This window comes from Rhamphochromis sp. 'chilingali' (genome assembly GCF_963969265.1).
Source record: "Rhamphochromis sp. 'chilingali' genome assembly, chromosome: 15".
In the NCBI taxonomy this organism is placed as follows: Eukaryota; Metazoa; Chordata; class Actinopteri; order Cichliformes; family Cichlidae; genus Rhamphochromis; species Rhamphochromis sp. 'chilingali'.
The window spans coordinates 12,065,647-12,084,779 of record NC_137942.1 but is presented as its reverse complement, the minus strand read 5'-3'; the positions used below and the strand labels follow the sequence as shown (position 1 = coordinate 12,084,779).

Sequence of the window (19,133 nt, the reverse complement as noted above, 5' to 3'; positions counted from 1 at the left end):
CGTGTAGCCTGGGATGTTTTTTCATTTCCACTTAAAATGGAAGAAATTACAAGAAAGAGAGTTCAGGACATACATAATGTTGATTTTCAAGTTCATTAGAATTGTACAAACTCTGTTTTTGCCTAATATATTGTATTTCCTTGGATGTTTTCATATTTCAGTAAGTCACTAAATAAAGAAATTAGTGGTGACTCAAGAAGGTGATGAAGTACTGTAGGTGTGAATGTGAGCATGGACTAATTACAACTTGGATAAGTTGCAGCTGTAAAATGGATAAGCAGCTAAGAAAATGCATCGATGGACTGATACACATTTTTAGTTTACAGAGATTTAGCAGATTTTTAAAAAAAATTATGGAAAATACAAGATAATCCATTATTATTTGGGACCACACTCCTATATTGACATTTTTCCTTTTCTTAAAAAGTTTATCCAAATATGAACACACATTTTCTCTCTTTTTTTAACAAAAATAAAAAAAACAGTAAAAATGAAAGAGCTCTGAAAACATCCATAAAAATGACCACTACTGGAAGGCTTTTGAAATGAAGCAATGAGTGATATGTGATGCAGTTATAATCTAGCTTTTGGTGCTCATTGCAAATGTGCAAAGCTTTTACCTAGACAATAAGGGTTAACCTGCTAATCCAAAAGTCAGTTTAGATCCATATTGTGAACTTTTTGTGCCGTTTACTTGCACAGCAGATGCATCAAAGGTTATGAAATAAAAGAACTGAGTCAGAAAAAACAAGGGTGACATATATTTGTTTACCTGTAACCCTATGAATGCACTAATGCACCATCTGAACATCAATGATTTCAAGGTTTTGTCTCACGGTAGGCTTTAACGTCTACTTTTTACAGTATGTAAAAAAAATGAAAGAAGCATAAAAAGTGGAGAAATATTAAAACAGTGCTTGTATGTTTTCCAGGTAACATTCAGTTTTCAGTTAAAAAAGGGAGTCTCCATTTCCATCAGGCTGATGGTCGTTTGCGCTATAGAAAATGAGAGATTTTGAATATTAGATGGGAAATTACAATAGGTGCTTTTGGCCATTCAAAGCCTAATAACTAATGAATAAGGTAGACGAATAATTCATAATAGAAATAACAGCTTGAGCATCAGCAGATGGATGAATAGCTTAAAGTATCAATTTAAAAAAGCTGATGAACTTTTCAGAGGCGAAGCAGTAGTACTTTAATCTTTACAGCAGGTGGCAGGATACCTCCAACGAACAAACGCTTTAATAACGAAAGGAATCAAATGACCTATACAGCTTTGGATTAACAAATGAAATATCATGATATTTCATAAAGCCCTTATGCCAGTGGGGCAAAGACTAGACTTATATCACGCGTTCAGATTGTTTTATTGAGTGGTCTGGCAGACAATCAAGCAGCAGTCAATATTATGGAAATTAAATTAGCTGTATAGTGAGGAAGTCGTGTGCCCATTAAGGCGTAAGGCTCAGTGCAATAAAAATGCCATTAAAAAGTCATCACAACAAAGGATATAAGATTACTTTCTACAAGGACACACTACACATCATTATTATGGAATGTATTTATACCCTCGTTTTGTTTGGTTTTGGTTTGTTGTTTTGATTGTGTAAAATTTCTGAACAACAAACTCTTAAAAAAAAAACAACAACAACCCACATGTCCTCTGAACTCCAGAAGTTGTATGTGGGACACGTCCTGACACTGGCGAGGCAGTTTAAGGCATGGACATGTACCCGGTCATGAGGTCAAATGGATCGAACTTGTTAGCAAGCTCCAGTCTGATCGTTACATATTGATTTTCTAAGTTTTTTTTTCCTTGCCCCAACAAAATGCGTAAAGTCAAACCCACTACCACATACCGGAAATAACCAACTTAAACGCATCAGCACTACTCGACTTGGGATAGGAGGAGCAGTCACGGGGTTTATTTTGAAGTTCCATTAATGTGCGCTGCTGCATACATGTTTCGCTCGGGACGTTTCAAAGTAGTCTGTAGAGCACGCTCCAGCGGTAGAAGTTTGTTGTGACTCGGTTTGGTCGGATGCTTGTTTTCCTCTGTCTGGTTTTCTCCTGCCTTGCTTCGCCCCCCCTCTCTCTTGCCTTTGGATGACCGACGTAACCTCACCTCGCGGCCGGTTGCTTGACCAGGGTCTCCTGCTGTCAAACTTTAGTTGACATGATTTGGCGCACCGACGACGGATGGACTTAAAGTTTTTGGGATTTTCATCGTTTGCCAGCCACTACAAACGTAAAGGACTTACTGGAACCACATTCGAACAAGTTGTCATTAACTTTTAACCAGCCAGAGACATGCAGAAGTTAAATTCCACCGGTACTCACAGCAGCATGCTCCCCCAGGATGAGGAGCTCCAGCGGCGGTTAGCTGACAGCGGAGGATCCGGGGAAGGGAGGGAGAACGGAGCTGGGAAACAATTCCTCACCCAACCTGAGGTGGAAAGCTCGTTTTGCACCAAGAGGAAGATGCTTGTTTGTTTGGATGTGTTGTGCCTTTGTATTGGTAAGAATTTGTGTTACTATTTCACTTAACAAGTGTACTATTTTAAATCTTTAAATACCTAGATCAGTGTTTTAATGACTCTTGAATTCTGTATTTGCTTTTTCCCTAATGTCATAAACAAAGTTGGTTTCAGACAAGGGGCAAAAAAGCACAAACTATCCAACGCTGGATTGGGATTTGTTAAAGTTAACGAAGCTGCAAAGCATTTTTCCAGAAGTCAAGTGGAAACTGCTCAGACTGGAGCAGAAAACTTCAGCTCGGTCCCCTCTACATGCACGTGGGGGTAGGAGGGAGGGAAGAACCGGGGGAAATGTGGGTGGGGGCTCAGCTGGCAGCAGCTGAGTTGTCCCGGGAATTCATCAGTTCCCATGGTAACTCTCAAATTTCCCGGGAGAAGAACGTGGGAATAAGGATAAAAACGTGCCCCGTGCGTATGATCTGGTGCTGAATTACCTCTATGCAGAGCTCTTTAGCCTCTCTCAGGGTTAGCTTACTGTTTGTAGCCAATAATTCACCACAGTGTGCACAGAAGCCTTGCTTATATAACTAGCAAGCTTCACATCAAGAAACAAAAACTGCCAAGGCCACAATCAACACAGAAATGAGAGCCAACGGAGATACTAATCACAACCCAAAAAAGTTAACTTATTATGGAGAAAAACAAACTGGCAGTAGATTCATATCAAATAAACGATAAAAGCAGTAATAGTCACTAACTCAGGCTATAACGTGATTGTCCAGATTGCTTTCATTCAGTAAAAGGGAAACAAATTGTCATTCTGTTCTTCCAAGTGCTTTAAGATTGGTCGAATACTCTCTCAGTGTATTCTTAAAATCTACTTATTATGGCCAGCGTGAGATTGAACTTGCAATGCAGCAGAACAAACAGAACCTCAAACACTCAAGTTGAAGAGTTATAATTGTTCAGAATCAAAGTAAAAGGTTGTTATGCATGTTGACATGTGCTTTAGGCCTGATTTTAGTGCCACCTTTTTAAAGATAGTAGAACCGAATCACATGTTTTTTCTTCTAATGATGCAATGAACCATATCTAAGGACTTTAATGCTTCTGTGTTGTTTTCAGGGCCAGTGCTAAGCCACAAAGGGTATAGGGAATATAGAAAAGTTAAAGGAAGAAAAAAAAGAGTTCTACTTCTACCTGAAATTTGTAAAATACCTCAGAAAGGTATTTTTGCTTGTAATTGTTTCATTAACTGTACTTCAGCCCCTTTCTATTAGTAGAAATCCTCCTAAAATTTGTACACAGAGTTTGTTTGTTTGTGTAATAATACATAATTCATAAATTCCATGCCGTCATCTCACATGACTGCGAAAGGGACGGGAGCACCAGTGTTGTGTGAATTAGTGTTTCAGCTGCAACTGAAGCCAGAACCCGTCTAGGCAGACCGACAGGTCTCAGGCTTGGCCGTTAAATCTTAGGAAGTAGCCTGGCAAACTCGATGACAGGTCGAGGTAGTCACTTTTCTATTCTGTACTATGTTATTCTTAACCCCTGCAGGTATACTATTAGCTGTTTAGTTTGTGCACTTTTCTGCAGCTTTGTTCTGGGTTTAGGAAGTGGCTAGCAACTGAGCATCAGTCAGGAAAGTATAGGAAATGGGCTCTCTCAGTTCTTCCCCTAAGACATAAACCAAGCACGCCACTAGCTTTCTCAAAAAACTGTGTGCTCTGACCCTTCTTAGCCCCGGTCTGAACCGATAACAGTTCTGAGCCTGTGTTGCTGGGCATCAAGCTGAACACAGCTGAGCGGATTTATAAAGTTTGTTGGACTAAAACGTTCAAGTCAAAGCTCAGCAATCTCTAAAGTCCCGGTTTGATTTGATTCTTTGATATGTTCCTGGTACACTTTGGCAGCAAACGTGTCTGAGAACATACTGTTACACGTTTTCAAATAATGACTTGCAGTAATAATGCAAAGGCACAAGGTATTAGAGTTTGTGATTAAAGAGATTTATCTTACTGATTTTGAGAAGTAGAGTCTTTTTTTTTTTCAGTTTTATTAAGCACAGTGAGACCACAACACTAGCTATTATATGTCACAGATAACAATCAAATGTCCTGAAATAAGATGTAATTTACAGTACAAGGCATTATTTCCCCTTATTGTTGCATACAGTGCTGTATGGGCTATTGGATTACTCCATCCTGACTGTATCTGTCTCGCAGAAGCCCGACATTGACTCATCTATGGGCATTTGGCATTGAATGTCATCAATTGTTGGAAATGAATTGGACCCTTCATTTCTCTTGACCCTCATATGTCTGACTAATCAAAATTTCCCTTAAAAGTGCCTTTATCAGATTCCCTCAGACAGTTGACCCACCAGCGTTATTCATCCTTTAAAGGGGCTCATTCACAACTGTAAAAGTGGAATTTGGCCCTGAAGCACCGCCACTCTTTATGCAATCAGCTGAAGAGGGATTCTGCAATGTTCTGAGGTTATCGCTGTCTCTTTAGGGCTTAATTCACATTTGAAGTGGCAATGTGAAACTAGTCTGTTGTGGTGTTGAATGAGCTTTAATCTGTCTGTGGAATGTGGTGACATTGAACTCATTAACTGTGGCTTTGGCTGAGTTTACCTGACCTGATTCTTTCTCAACACCAGGCTTGTCTAATATTGTTGTACTTTGCGTATCATAGTGTTGATTATGGGGGTGTTCGGGCATGCACATGATGCCTGACAGAGATGGATTGTTTTGGTTAAGCTCAGTGCCAGTAAGTTCCATGTGATTTGCAAACTTCAATTTGTTTTCAAGTCTTTGCCTGTGTGCTAAAGTGTGTGCATGCATTATTGCTGGGACTGGGACTCAAAGAGAGATGACAATATTTTTCACCCTGTGGCTGCATGTACTATGTAGAGCCCAGCCACGCACATGTCAGGAGGTTTGAGGTTTTTGTCATATCTGACGAGCGTGCAGGGACAAGACTTCTAGACTATGCTGCTATTTCCCTCCTGCGCAGGTGGCCCTGACTCTATCATCGCCATAATAAAGTAACTCTCTTTAAGGGTAACTGAATGAAAACAGCACTTGAGTAGCCTGCTGCACAACAAAAGCTCATACAATATAAGTGAAACATAAAGAATGTTATGAGGCACGACTTTTCTCTAGAGGTTAATTACAGAGCTATGCCATTTTCACACATGCCTGAAATGCAAAAGATCATAGCCGTGGTTAAAATGATACAGTTTACATGGATTGTGTTTTTGTGTACAATAGAAAGAGAAAGCTGGAAACAGTTGATTGCTGTTGTATGTGTGTCAAGACATGAAGCAGCTTGCCAGAACAAGATGACTGGTATCTACTTAAGTGATCTGAATACTGAAAGGCCTGCCTCTTTCTACCCTACATCCGCTTATATCCTCTTCTCTTTTTATTATCTTTTCTTCAGCCGAGCTCTACTTTGGGACCAAAGGTGTCCCACTGATGTAGTGAGGCGTGTGAGTGTGTTTTACGTCTCCATGTGTTTTGGGCGGGTGTCAGATTTTTGTTAGAGGATTTTGGGTTATACTTATTTGGCAGAGAAAGCTGCCAAGTGAGTCAGGCAGCAAAAGGCTGACATGTCAGAGCGTGCAGTTGTGTATAGGCTCCGAAATATTAAATTGTGTGCGTATGTGTAAAAGTGTGGGTGTGGGTGTTTTGTATGTGTATGAGTCATCGCTGTTAACTACCCTACTACAGCTGCCATGTGCTTGCTGTTTGTTGACAAATTTGCCGGTCTTGTTTTGCTGTGCGTCTTAGGCCCTGACTCTCTGAAGTTAAGGAAAACATTGGCGTCAGTCTGCGGCTGACAGATGGAGCGCCATTAAAAATGGCTCAGTCAAATCATTAGCTAGTGGAAGAACTGATTTCGCTTTCTGTCCCCTCTTAGTCTATTAATGCATCTCCTTCCCGTTTGACAGTGCTGCAGAGTTACAGGAATCCATTAAGTGCGCTGTTGCTCAGACAGACCACATGGGCCTATTCACTTCACTTCTCGGTACATCTTCCTTCACCCATTAGCATGCTGGAATCGACTAAGTCCCACGTATCTATAGGCTGAGGGGCAAGTAAGAACTTGAATGAAGGAAAAGCCCCAAGGGTGGAGAGGGGAGTAAGATCCGGAAAGACTGAGGAGGCAGAATCTACAGTAGGGGTCAGGGGTCAAACCCTTGGTTGCTCGAGGGATCCTATACACAGCTGTCTGTTTATGTCTCAATGAGGAAGTAGTACTCAGAACCAGATAGGAAATGTTCAGACAGCAGATAGCTTCAAATGTACTTTTAATGAGAGCTGTAATCTTCTCCTAGATGACGATTCCATAAGTGCCCAGGGTGGTCCATAGGTATTAGCTATAATGAGCGAATAAAGATGTGTGTATCGCTCTAATCCTCAGCGCTCATTAGCTCCAATGGGCCTGGAGAGGATACCAGAAGACTGTCTACCTGACTCCGAATACAGGCTGTAACTCCGCCTTTTCGTCTGTTAGAACTAACGATTTGTCTTCTGTCTGTCTCCCTATAAGAAAACTTAGACATTCCCTCTTGGTGCCATTGCATAGTTACCCATCATCGGGTACATTTTATCAGTGTGTCTCATCTCACCTGCTGGAGCCCATCCTCCCTTAATCATCTCAAGCTCTGACTGTCCTAACAGCACATTCCCCTGCAAATCCGAACACTCTGACAAAACAGCCCTGCAGGTTTGAACTTTTTCCATCCATAGAGTGCCACCGCAATCATGCTGTACCATGCTAAATACCTCTCCAGCAGTCTAACCCAAAATCCTGTGTCATTTTCACATTGCAGACTGGCAGCTCTCATCTCACAATGCACGCCCTTACCTTCATGCCACAAAAACCACTGGGGAACTCTTTAAAGTTTCCAAGATATGCACCACAGTGGCGGGTTCTTTATGTTCTTACTGAATCAGACAGACAGACAGACTGCTTCAAACTTCCCCGCTCCGGCCCTGAACTCCAGAGTCAGGCTCCAGGAAGCAAGGCACTGAAGTGTGGCAAGAACAGAAGCAACTGTGGGAAGCATGTCTCTACTGGCTAGTGGCAACAGTAACAGTGGAAAGGGCAGGCAAGAAATCTCCTGGTGCACTGTTAGGAGTTGAAAAAGCTAAGTTTTTAAGCGTCATTGTGTTTTATTTTTCATGGTCATGGAGACGTAGGGTTTGCATTTGCTCTGTGTTGAGTTATTAATGTAGTGCATTAAACCTCCATAAATATTAACATTTTTGGCCAGCGAGGTACTTTGAGCGGTCGACTGTTTCTTTCTGGGGCCCCTGTTTTTGCCTACATTAATGAGTTGGGTATGGGCTGATAAATGAAGCAGTGGGTGTACTTAAACAGTGTGTGTGTGTGGAGTCCAGCTGCAGCAGATGTTGATGATAGCAGATGGTTAACAAAACTCTGTTGCGGCTTCTCAGCCCGCCTTTGTTCTTCACTTAAAAATCTCTCGTCGACGCCATCAGGGCAGACAAAACAGACCCATCTCCCAAAACAATCCAGCCAATTATGGGAAAGTAAAAGAGTGTGTGTGGGTGTGTGTGTGTCAGTAAGGAGGCTAACACTTACTCTTCCCCCATTCCTCCCTTACCTGGATTGGGCCACCAAGGAAGAACAGGATGTACCTGTCATACACATACTGCACTTTAATTGAGTTTTTTGCCATCCGCGGTTGCCAATAATAATCACAGCCTTGGTGCGAATGAATTCACCTGCTGACTTACCTGCCCTACAGTACAACTGCCTGTGTGTGTTTGTTCTTTTGTGTGATAGAGAATTATGCAGTGAGGCGCACAGACTCTCTCTGGACTAACTTTTAAAACAGTCTTTTGTTTCAGGTACAAATTCTCAACTCTGCCTGTAATGATCTCAAACTGAGAAGGGATTAGATGAAATAACAGATCTTATGAAGACGGCTTCAGTCATTATTGCACAAATAATTGCAAAAACCCACCCAGTCCATCTGCAGACTGCCATTTATGAGCGTACTAGGAATGCCGTCACGCTGCTTCCTTGTAATGTTGTTACTGGGGATTATGAACCTCGCAGAGATTCAAATTCCAACACTGCGCGATACAGTTCACTGGCTTATTATTTTTGAAAGGTTGACTTGAAGGTAAATAAGCACCTTAAAATTTAGTTGTGATCTCCTGGCACATGCAAGCTGGTGAAGAGCTCAGTGTGGGTGGACCACCCGTGAAGGGTGCTGCACAGGCCACGCTCATCCCGGTCCCAGGTCCTGCAGGCCACATGGCTCTGTGTTGACAGGTCACTAACAGTCTGTCCTCTAGCTTTATCAAAGGGCAAAAGTAGAAAGAGGCCTGTGCAGTCAAATATTATTGAGTGTGATGGAAACAGATGACCATTACTGTGGCTTGGAGATAGCTTTAGGATATGTCATGCTAATCCATGAGTATACACAGGCTGTTTTTTAGTGATAGAAGCAGCAGCATCCATACGAGTGAATTTAGCTCTGTGATAGTGATTGTGGTGTCTGCATTAATGGCTGTGTTTTGGATTGTTAGGGGGTTTTTCTGTGGTTCATGGCTCTGGCATGGTTGGTTAATTTTTTCCAGGTGTTTTTTTTTTTTTTTGCGGTGTGTTTTGGTTGTCTTGTTAATCTATGCGGCTGTGGATTTGGTTTGTCTGCATCTCAGTGAGGTTTTTTTTTATTTTTTATGTGTATGTGTGTCGGGGGGTATTCTGCCTGTTGAGGCGGGGTCGTGTTTACAGAGCGGGTCCCATCAGAGCCCAGATCTCTGACCCTCACATTCCAGAACCACCACTAATCGCCTCCGTCTGCTGTTCTTTAAAGAGGAACCTTTGCTGCATGTCTCTTGGCTCCATCTTTCCAGTTTTTCTCACCCCAGTTTTACTGCCCCCCCCCCCACACACACACACACACACACACCCACACACCCATTTGTCAATTCTCCGCCCTTGTGGCCATGCATCGCAGCCTAGCTTTCAGTCCAACAATGAATTGATCAGTAGATGTTGAGCAACATGACTTGAAAGTATGTCGATGAATTCCTACCATCTGCCCTCTTTTCTTTGCACTCCTCCTTAAACCACTTTTTTCATTTGCTGTTTTTTTATTTCTTTATTTTGTTGCTTTTGGTTGTTGTTGTTCCCCTCTCACAGTGAGCTCATTCTGGGCTGTGGTCATAGATGTGTAAATTAGAACCAGAACAGTTTCTCAGAGAGAGGCACATATCCCCTCTTTTCCTCCCTTCCTCTTTCCCCTTCTTTCTATCCTTTTGACTATTTGAAAGCATTCCTGCTTTGAATGTTAGGCCCAGTGAGCAGCACATTTTGGCTCTTGGAGCCAGCCCACTCCTCTGCCTCCTTTTGTGTGCTCTTGCAGGCCTTCCTGGTCTGGCTCTCTTTTGAGCATGTCTTGGCCAGGTGCAGAGGTTGGCTCACAGCTGCCTGACAGATGAAGTGAGAGTCTGTGGAGTGTTTTTCAGTCATGTTGTGAAAACATTTTGAATGTAGTTGTAAAGCATAGAGGTTGACTGTGACATAGGAGCTTGTAATTTCTTTAGGATTGTTCACAAACTAAATAACTAATGTGGTTTCAAGTATGTTTGCTCAGTTTTTCTCTTGTGATATTATCAAGGAGCTTTTTAAACCACTAAACCACTTTTGTCATGTTTAGTGATTATTGCATGCAAAAATGGGGAAGCATTACAAGCCGTCTCTGACTGACGTGACACTTCCTTCGCCTTTAAAAAGTCTTACAGTATAAGTGTTTGGACTTTAATGGAGCTTCTCACCATTATCTCTGTGTCAATACAACAAAATACTGATTTCTGGAATCAGATGAGGGGCTTTTAATGGATTATATGGAAACCAGAAAGGGTCAAAAGAAGCCCCTGTTCAACACAAAATAGTACTTGTTGTTGTTGTTTTAAGTATTTGTTTCATTATTAAATGCTAAAATGTATCATCAGTGTTTGATTACCCCCAAACACAGCATGTCTCTCTCAGTTTAAAAGTCCTTATAAAATGTCATCAGTGTTTTATTTTAGTGGATTGTTGTTGTTGTTATGTTGGGGCTTTTGCATAACACTTATTTGAAAGGAGCTGACTGTACTGGAGAAAAAAATCTGGGTGTGGAATCAAATACCTCACGTCTCCACTTGGGTATGACATGCATAGGGGTATTATGATCAAGTGATTCAAAAAGATGCATTTCATGCAGGTAACACAAAGGCAAACATGAACTCTCATTGAGGTTATTTATTTATCTACCAATTAGCACAAAAGCAAACACAGGTACTCCATTGATCTTAGCTAATGTAAACTCTCACTAGGATAACCACAAGATAGAAGAAGAAGAAGGAGATGTTCTAATAGATTATTTTACTAGCAAAACATGTTATATGAGGCACATCAGTGAGCTGAATTTCCATATGAAGAATCTGTACATGTGTTATCTGGATGGGATGAGTGAGAGATTGGGGTCAGATGTGAGGCGTTTGCTCTGTGTGCTGGCGTCACAGGCTCTGCTATCTGTCTACAGGATGTTTCCCTCTCTCCTTCCCTGCCGTAACATCTCATGAAATACATGGACGCGAGCTTGTTTTTAGTCTTTGTTTTGTCTTTCTGGGAGGGCAGCTTGACTTTGACTGCAGAGTTTTTTTTTAACACACACACATTTGACCTATGTCTTACTGTATCCCAGCCTTAATCACGTCTCCCGTGCCTATCAGTAAGTTCAGTAAGGTTGAATGAACAGCATGGGAGTTTAGTTGACTCTGTGTTTGGTTAAAGCTGATACGGAGCCAGTTTTGGCAGATCTCAAAGTGGACAAACTGTAGCTACCTGCTGTTCATCAAATACTCATTTCCCACTCTTTTCTTTCAAAATTTGGTGATTTATCATGATTAAAGGAATGTTTTCAGACCCTTGTTTATGTGTTTGAGTGAGAATCCTTCTGGCCTGGTTTTAAATGTGTATCCTGTGTTCTTTTCAGTCACGTAGTCTGAGAGATTCTCTGGCAGGAGCAGTGTTTTGGCCTGGGAGCGTTCCAACCAACAAGCAGGCCTGGGATGATAGGGAAAGGCACAGAGGTTAATGATTAGTCCCATGTCCTCGCTGCATTCCATGGGGTGACAAGGGGACATGGGATAAGGGACAGAGAAATGGAGCATGCTGGGACTTTAGAGGGATATTGGCTATTAGTGTTAAGTACAATGCAGAACAAAAGCCGTGCAGCTCAGCCCTCGTTTGTGGAGCTACAATCACCACCTTCCAATTCGTCATTAAAAACTGGTTAAAACGCTAATTTTCCCCAGTGAACTTTGATCATGAGACTGCGTGGTGATGTTTACCTAAGCAAACCAGACCTTGGCCACTTTCACCTGATAGCGTAAATTCTTATAATTAGTGACCAGGCAGTAAACATAATGTGAGACAGCTGTTAATATAAGTTAAGATGGATTAAACTGTGAGTCACTGCTTTTGGCTTGAACAAAAAATACTTGTTTAACAATACACAGTGACTTTATTGTGTTCTTTGAGCACACTGATGTTTTTGTGTAACATGCTCTCAATAACTTCTTCCTCCTTCCTCATCTGAATTCTCCACTGTCATGCTGCCTCCATTTTTTTCACATCTTTTCATGTCTGTCAGCCTTCTCCTTCTCCCTGCTCCCATGTTGAAAGCAGCTATGTGTGGAATTCCCTGATCCCCAGGAATCTGGAACTCATATCACCAAATGACTGACGCTTTAATGCTACCCCCCTTTATTATGTTAGGCCATTTTCATATGAGTAGACAGTACCGTTGTCCATGTATCGCGCTGTCTCTTTTATTTGTCATCGTTGTTACACAGACCACATCATAGATATTCATCAAGCCATCTTTTGTTTTGTTTTTTTGTCTGCCTCCACTCCCTTTTCCCCCCCCCGACCCCCACAGCCTCCATCCCATTTTTTGCATGCGAGATGAAGTTTGTGACTCCCTACAAACGAGGCTTTTTCTGCGGAGACCCCAGCATCACTTATCCCAACATAACGACCGAGGCCATCCCCGACAGCCTGCTCATCGCTGGTGGCATCGCCATCACTGGTGTAGCGGTAAGACAGTAATTGATGTTATGTGTAAGGACAGTGAGTTAAAGCTATCATCATCTTCTTATAGTGTAAATGTGCTTGTGTTTGCTTAAAAGTAAAACAAACATACTTTCACAGTATTTGTTCAGCTGGGCAGTATGGCAAGTTAAAAGTTGTCTCCTGTCTTTGTTTCTTTCAGATCGCTGTAGGTGAATGCTATCGTGTGCGTTTCCGAGGTGTGCACTCACGAGCTTTTGTTAGAAACTGCTATGTGTCATGCCTGTACAAGGAACTGGGAAGCTTCCTGTTTGGCTGTTGTATTGGTCAGTCTCTCACCAACATGGCCAAGCTAAGCGTAGGTCGCCTGAGACCCAACTTCCTGGATGTGTGCAACATCACATATGCATCCATTAACTGCAAGGAAGGCATCTATGTCCCTGCAGAGTCCATAGTCTGCAGTGCGGAGAAGAAGTTGGAGGAGGAGGCAAGGTGTGTGGTTTATATGCAATTATCTGCTTTCTCAGGGTGCTGTATACAGAAACCCAAGTTAATGTGTAACATTTGGCTGCGTTTATGGATCTTCTCTTTCAGGAAGTCCTTCTTTTCCGGCCATGCTTCCTTCGCGATGTACACAATGCTTTATCTGGCAGTAAGTCACCTTTGCTTCACAAACAAACAAACACACCCAGTCTATCGGCGAACAAATCTGGAAAGTTGACCTCTACATACACCTGAGCTCATATTGTGTAATTACTGTATTCACCCCAGTGTTTATAGTATCAGAGGAAGATTACAGTTCTTGCTTTGTTTTCAGTTTTTAAAGACAACACCAGCCCCTAGAGGCCGAGAACAATGCTAATTGAACATGTGGAAAGACACACCAAGCCATGTGCTGTTAAATACATTCACGGTTCCCGATCTTTGAGAGAACCAATTCTCTACAGGCAGCCAGCTTCCAACCAAAAGGGCTGGTGAGACAGAAAGATAGGGAGGAGGAGGATTTGGAGTGGGGTAGAGAATGAGGGAGAATGTTTTCCACAGGGAACATGAATAGATGAAGAGACTCCACAGACAGAGGAGGCCTTGTTGTGGGTCTCATTTAGTCGAGGGGGGAGAGCTGAATATGCCTGCTGAGAGATCGACAGGCTTCTTTCAGCAATAGACACCCTCTCAACCCTCCAAGCCTCCCTCCCCATCTCTTCATTTTTTTCTCACAGCACACTGCCCTGTAGTCATGGGCGCATTGTGAGAGAGAAGTGACAGTTAGAGGGAGACAAAAGCACATTATTGTCTATGAAACGTTCACATACTTCACATAACCATCATCGCTAGCTGCTAATTAATGGTTTTCAGGTGACATAAATATTTGTATTCATCTGAGATGAATGAAAATAATTTGTTGCTTTTCAAAACTCAAAGTGAGGAGAAAACCTTCTCTATTTGTACAGTGCTGTGTCTTATTTCTGTATATTTCAGTTATAAAGAGCCAGACTTGCAGGTTGTTATTTTTGTTTTGTCTTAAGCAGTAGTTTTCCAGACTCTCTGAAAGTCTTCTTTCATTTTCACTTCAGTCCATCTGTCTGGGACTAGAGGAAAGATTTTTTTGTTGTTGTTCGTCAGACCACTTACTGTAACACTGACCTATGAATTGTTCAAGCATAACACCTATCTTAGTCACAATCTAGCAAATAACCAATTATAAATTATATTTTTAGGTACTTTGCTACTAACGGCCTGTGACAAAACACATAATTTCTTCCCATTTCTTTAACCGAATCTATGGAAAATATGTTCGAAAGGGATAAAATAATGGTTGCACCAACAAGGTGATTCTCAAAGAGCATTTAGCTCAAAAACTTTACATATCTGTGCATGGTGTACACTGTTTCCTTAAAATATTTGAGGAAACTAGATAAATGGAAGACAAAATACGAAGTTTCAAGCCTAAAAAAACTAAAAGAAATCTACAGCAGATGAGCAGTATTTGAAAGTCATGTCCTAAGAATAGGGGGGGGAAAAATCCAGCAAAGACCTGACACAGTACCTCAGAGACACAGCTGGCCCTGTCCACCTACTGTTTGCTGAAACCTTGTTAGAGATAGTCTCAGTGGAAGGTTTGCTTTCAAGAAGGAAACCGGGAAGAGAATGCTCCAGTATGCTAAATTAGACAAAAACGTCACGTCTTCAAGTCATTGTGAGTACATACAGAGAAGGTCAGGAGAGAAGTTCAACAGTGAGTGTCTACAGCTATCTGTAAAACATGGTGGAGGCTCTGTCATGGTTTGAGGCTGTATTTCAGCCAGTGGCGTTGGGGATCTTGTCAGCATTGATGGAAATATGAATGAAGAAAGTACGTCAGATTTTGACTCACCGCTGGATACTGTTTCTGAAGCATCTGATTGGCAGTCGTTTCATTTTTCAGCGTGACAATGCAGTGCAGTAAAACCATACCTGGATATAAAAATTCACAATGGAACACTGTCAGTCATAGACTGACCTCACAAGAGCAAATCAAAAAAATAATAATAAGAGAACAGAACAAAAGGCAGCCAGCAGCTACAGAAGAGCTTTGAATATCCTTGAAGATGCCTGGAGAACTATTCTTGAAGACTACTTAAAGAAATTACAGGGAAGCTTGCCCAAGAGAGTTCAGGCTATGTTCAAAAATAATAAAGAAAATATCAATTTATCTTTCAACAAATCACTACATCTATTTCTTCTTTACCTAGCAAAAGATAAAGAAATGAGGGGTGGCTCATAATTACTGCACAGTTTTTTTTACAAGTCCACAGCAAAATGTTCCTTTTTGAACCAAAAGAGAAAGAAAGGGATGAATATTGTGGGACTGACTGAGAGGAATGAAAGGGTAGCGAACTGAAAGGAAGAAGTGGCGTGACTAAAACAAAAACCTAGTGTTTTTTTTCTCCACACAAGCACGCACACACAGAAGTTGCTGCTTACAAATTATTTGACAGAGCTTAGACAACCTAGTGAGAATGTGTCAGACTTGCAGCTACACGCCACCATGACCTTGCCAGCTACTTGTGTGTACAGCAGGAATAGTGACACCTGTTCTCAGTTAAGATAGGAAAAGGAGAGACAGCGAGGATCAGCTTGCCAGCAGTAATGTAGACCACATGCTCCCCAGCGGCTGTTTGACTCAGACATACCTCCAGCCACCTCATAAAGCGAGCCCTGCATCTGCATTCAGCTCGACCTGTGACCCCATTTTCACGCACACAAACAGGACCTCTGTACTGTAGCGCTGATGCACGGGATGAGGATGAACAAAAGCAGGAAGTTGGGTTTAAAAAGTGCTAATGAAACCATGCCAAACTTCTCTTCCCCCCTCTGGGCAGCAGATTAAATGGATGTTCATGTTCCACTTAGTTTATAGAACTTCAGTCATTAGACATAACCATAAATTTATGTTTGTGGGGGCATACATTAGCACATAAGTGCCCATAGCCATATATTCACTTAGTAGTGAAAATAATAATGGTATTTATCTTCTTTTTTTGCAGTTCTACCTGCAGGCACGGCTGTCGTGGCGAGGAGCTCGGCTATTGCGCCCACTTATACAGTTCTTCTTAGTAATGATCGCTGTCTACACCGGATTGAGCCGCATCTCAGACTACCGTCACCATCCCACTGACGTCCTTACAGGCTTTATTCAAGGAGGGCTCACCGCATACTGGGTGGTATGTTAAAATTCACTGTTGTCTAAATAGCCTGAATACCAGTTATCCTTTTCCTCGCAGGGTTTGTTTCTCGCTGCTTTCTGCTGACTGTGTTAGCTCAAACACTATGCTTTCTCCCTCAATTTCCACTCTCTGTTTATAAACAGTGAGTGATTGACAGCATGTGTGGTCTGCGTGTCTTTCCTGACAATTGTTTTTTTTTTTGTCTGTGCCTGCAGGCCTTCTATATCTCCACCATGTTTAAGCCCTGCGCCCGCCCAGACGGGTCTCCCACTAACATGTCCCTGGAGAGTCCACTGTCCAGCCAGCAAACTGTCTGTTAGCAGGTGCATGCAGTCATTTCAGGAATCGGAGGATCAGAGAAGTGAACTGCAGAAATACAGGGAGAGCAGTAGATAGCACAGGTGAGGAGCACAAAGAACTGAGGAACTAGTTTAGAAGAAAGGATATCATTCTAAGAAAATATTGAGAGTACAATCTAACCTGCTTATACTTTTGGTATATTGATATACACGCAAACATACAGTCATCTAACACATATAGACATAAGATAAATGCAACAAGACTACAAGTCAAACCCGTCCAGTGGAACAAACTTTGTGGTAATATTAGAAATATTTTTTTATATATGAAAAAAGATTAAAAGTGTTTATTTTTCAAGATAAGTTGTAGAAGCTGCTAAAGTTGAAAGCTAGTTTGTTTTCTTCTGGTATGGAGGGCTTTGGCAAGTGCGTTTGCTTAGCTTTCAAAGCCGAGCCAGTCACCCTTTGGTCACGGGTTAGAGATGAGAAAATACCAGCCTCGGTTTTTGGTTTTTGATTCCTTGCTCAGCTTGGAAAACATGAGCCAGCAGCTGTTAACTGAGACCATCGGACCTCAGATGTAAAGACAGCTCTGTGCAAAGTGACGGAACAAGCACAGGCTTCCTAACGATCTTTGCCTTCAGTCGCACGACGTGCCACTAACCTAAAAAGTCGACCCTACACCACTGTGACTACATGATAAAACACATGTAAGCAAAGGACAACAATGTTTGAGCTGTGATAGAATGCCATCTTTCTCTTTTGAGTAACCAAGTCAGTGACTGGGAGCAATCTGACCAGGTAATTTCTCTTCCCATTCACTGCCACTTTCCTGCTACTAACCACTTTGACTGTGTCTCAGAGGTGGAGGTTTTGACTGAATTTTGTAACCTCTGACCTTTTGTCCCTGGACTCCAAACTCTTGAGCTGCACCTTGATTTATGCCACTCAGACAGGAGCTGTGCAGCCGCGATCCCAGCGGTCCTCCTGTGCGTCTTTATTAATAGCACTTGAACATAGTGGAACCCTCTAATTATAATCAATATTATATATTTTATCACAAGTTTGAATAATCAGTGTTTATTTTTGTTAATGTCTGACTCATACACTATATTCTTTTCATGAAAAGATAATTATTCAAACTGAATGTAAATAGCAATTTCATTTTATAAACCACAGAACCACAGAATTTCAAGTATTAGTTCAAGTTTTGGACCGTTTTTACATGTTTATGTAAGTGTTTGTATTTACGTTTTTGTCGATCGGGTACAGAGAGTTGCTCTTGTACCTGTTGTAACTACTAGACTGAGCCACAGATGTTATCAGAAAGCTATATATATTTTTGTGTTCCCAGATATTTTTGTTTGTTTGATTTGTCTGTGAATGCCACAGCGGCAGAAATAACCACTGTACTCAAAAGAAAACCAAACCATTAAACCATCGAATGTTGAATGTTTCAAAGTTCTTCTGTCTTTTTTTCATGTTTAGCTTCGGCAGACTGAAAAGTGCCTAGCACACCTACACATACTGAACGTCAATGTATCAGTGTTTTTAAAAAAAAGCCATTTAGCCTTTTCCTCATATGGACATTCATTATTTACGCGGGGGATACCAAACATGGTGTGGAGGTGAGGAAATCTTGAGCTAAAATAAAACAAACATTTAACAGAAAAAGTGATTTAACCATGTGGGGTTTTGAAGCTTCCACTCCAGTGCCCTCGTAGTTTCCTTCATCTCTCTCTCCTCCTTCACACCCTTCCTCGTTCTGCCCCTTCTCAGCACTCGGTCCTTTTCAAGTGCAGTGGAGCATGATGGGCTGTTTCGGGGGGTCATGCTACCATGGAGATGCTTAGCCAGATACAGGTCAGGGCGTCTGAGGCATTTTCTTTGATTTCTTTTTTCTCTCTCTCACACACTCACACACACACTCTCACACACACACTCACTCTCTCACTCTCTCACTCTCTTTCTCCAATGTACTTCGAGGCTTAGGGAGGGGAAAAAAGCAGCTCAGATGAGACAGAGAGGGCAAAAGAGAGAGAGAGAAGAAGCGAGAGCTTCAGTAATGTCTGTATGCATAACGATAAGGTAAGGGGACGAGCAGGGAAAGTGGTCCAGTAATGAGGGGGAAGCGTAACGGAGCAGTTGGCAGAACAGATGGGCTGGTAGATTGGGGAGAGTAAGGGTAATGGTTGTGGGCATCAGGGTGGGAACAAATGTGATCCCGTTTTTCAGGCCTGTTTTGTTTTATAGGACTGTAACTGAGAAGCCTCGTTTTATTCCTGAGCAATACATATATGGCTGTGGTATTGTGACAGCTCCTTGTCTGTCTGCCTCACTACTTGTTATTGTCTAACGTTTAGGTGTGTGTGACCGAGCTGAGCTTACACGCCCTGTCAAACATGACATCTCGTTTACACTGTTACTGGCCTGCTCCTCGGTAACCCTTCAGCCCTAATGGAAATGAATGGGAGTCAACAAGCAGAGGCAGACTCCTCTCTGTGTTCACATTACTGAGGTCCGGTCAGAAG

The 19,133-nt window shown here is 41.9% G+C and overlaps 2 protein-coding genes across 2 annotated transcripts in view; both read left to right on the top strand.

Moving 5' to 3' along the window:
• LOC308411130 (uncharacterized protein) overlaps positions 1–19,133 on the top strand; it is a 123,732-nt gene that overhangs the window by 90,802 nt on the left and 13,797 nt on the right. The window lies entirely within an intron of this gene.
• On the top strand, positions 1,638–18,049 carry ppap2d (phosphatidic acid phosphatase type 2D). The gene is made up of 6 exons (XM_080904905.1): positions 1,638–2,521; positions 12,466–12,623; positions 12,799–13,088; positions 13,191–13,248; positions 16,124–16,300; positions 16,519–18,049. Exons 1-6 carry the CDS (start codon positions 2,314–2,316, stop codon positions 16,621–16,623), a joined length of 996 nt encoding a protein of 331 aa, XP_080761031.1. The 5' UTR covers positions 1,638–2,313; the 3' UTR covers positions 16,624–18,049.

Coding starts and splice junctions, on each gene's coding strand:
- ppap2d (XM_080904905.1), top strand. CDS start 2,314: ATGCAGAAGTTAAATTCCACCGGTACTCACAGCAGCATGCTCCCCCAG. Junction 13,089..13,190: donor AAGTTGGAGGAGGAGGCAAG/GTGTGTGGTTTA, acceptor CTTCTCTTTCAG/GAAGTCCTTCTTTTCCGGCC. Junction 16,301..16,518: donor GGCTCACCGCATACTGGGTG/GTATGTTAAAAT, acceptor CTGTGCCTGCAG/GCCTTCTATATCTCCACCAT.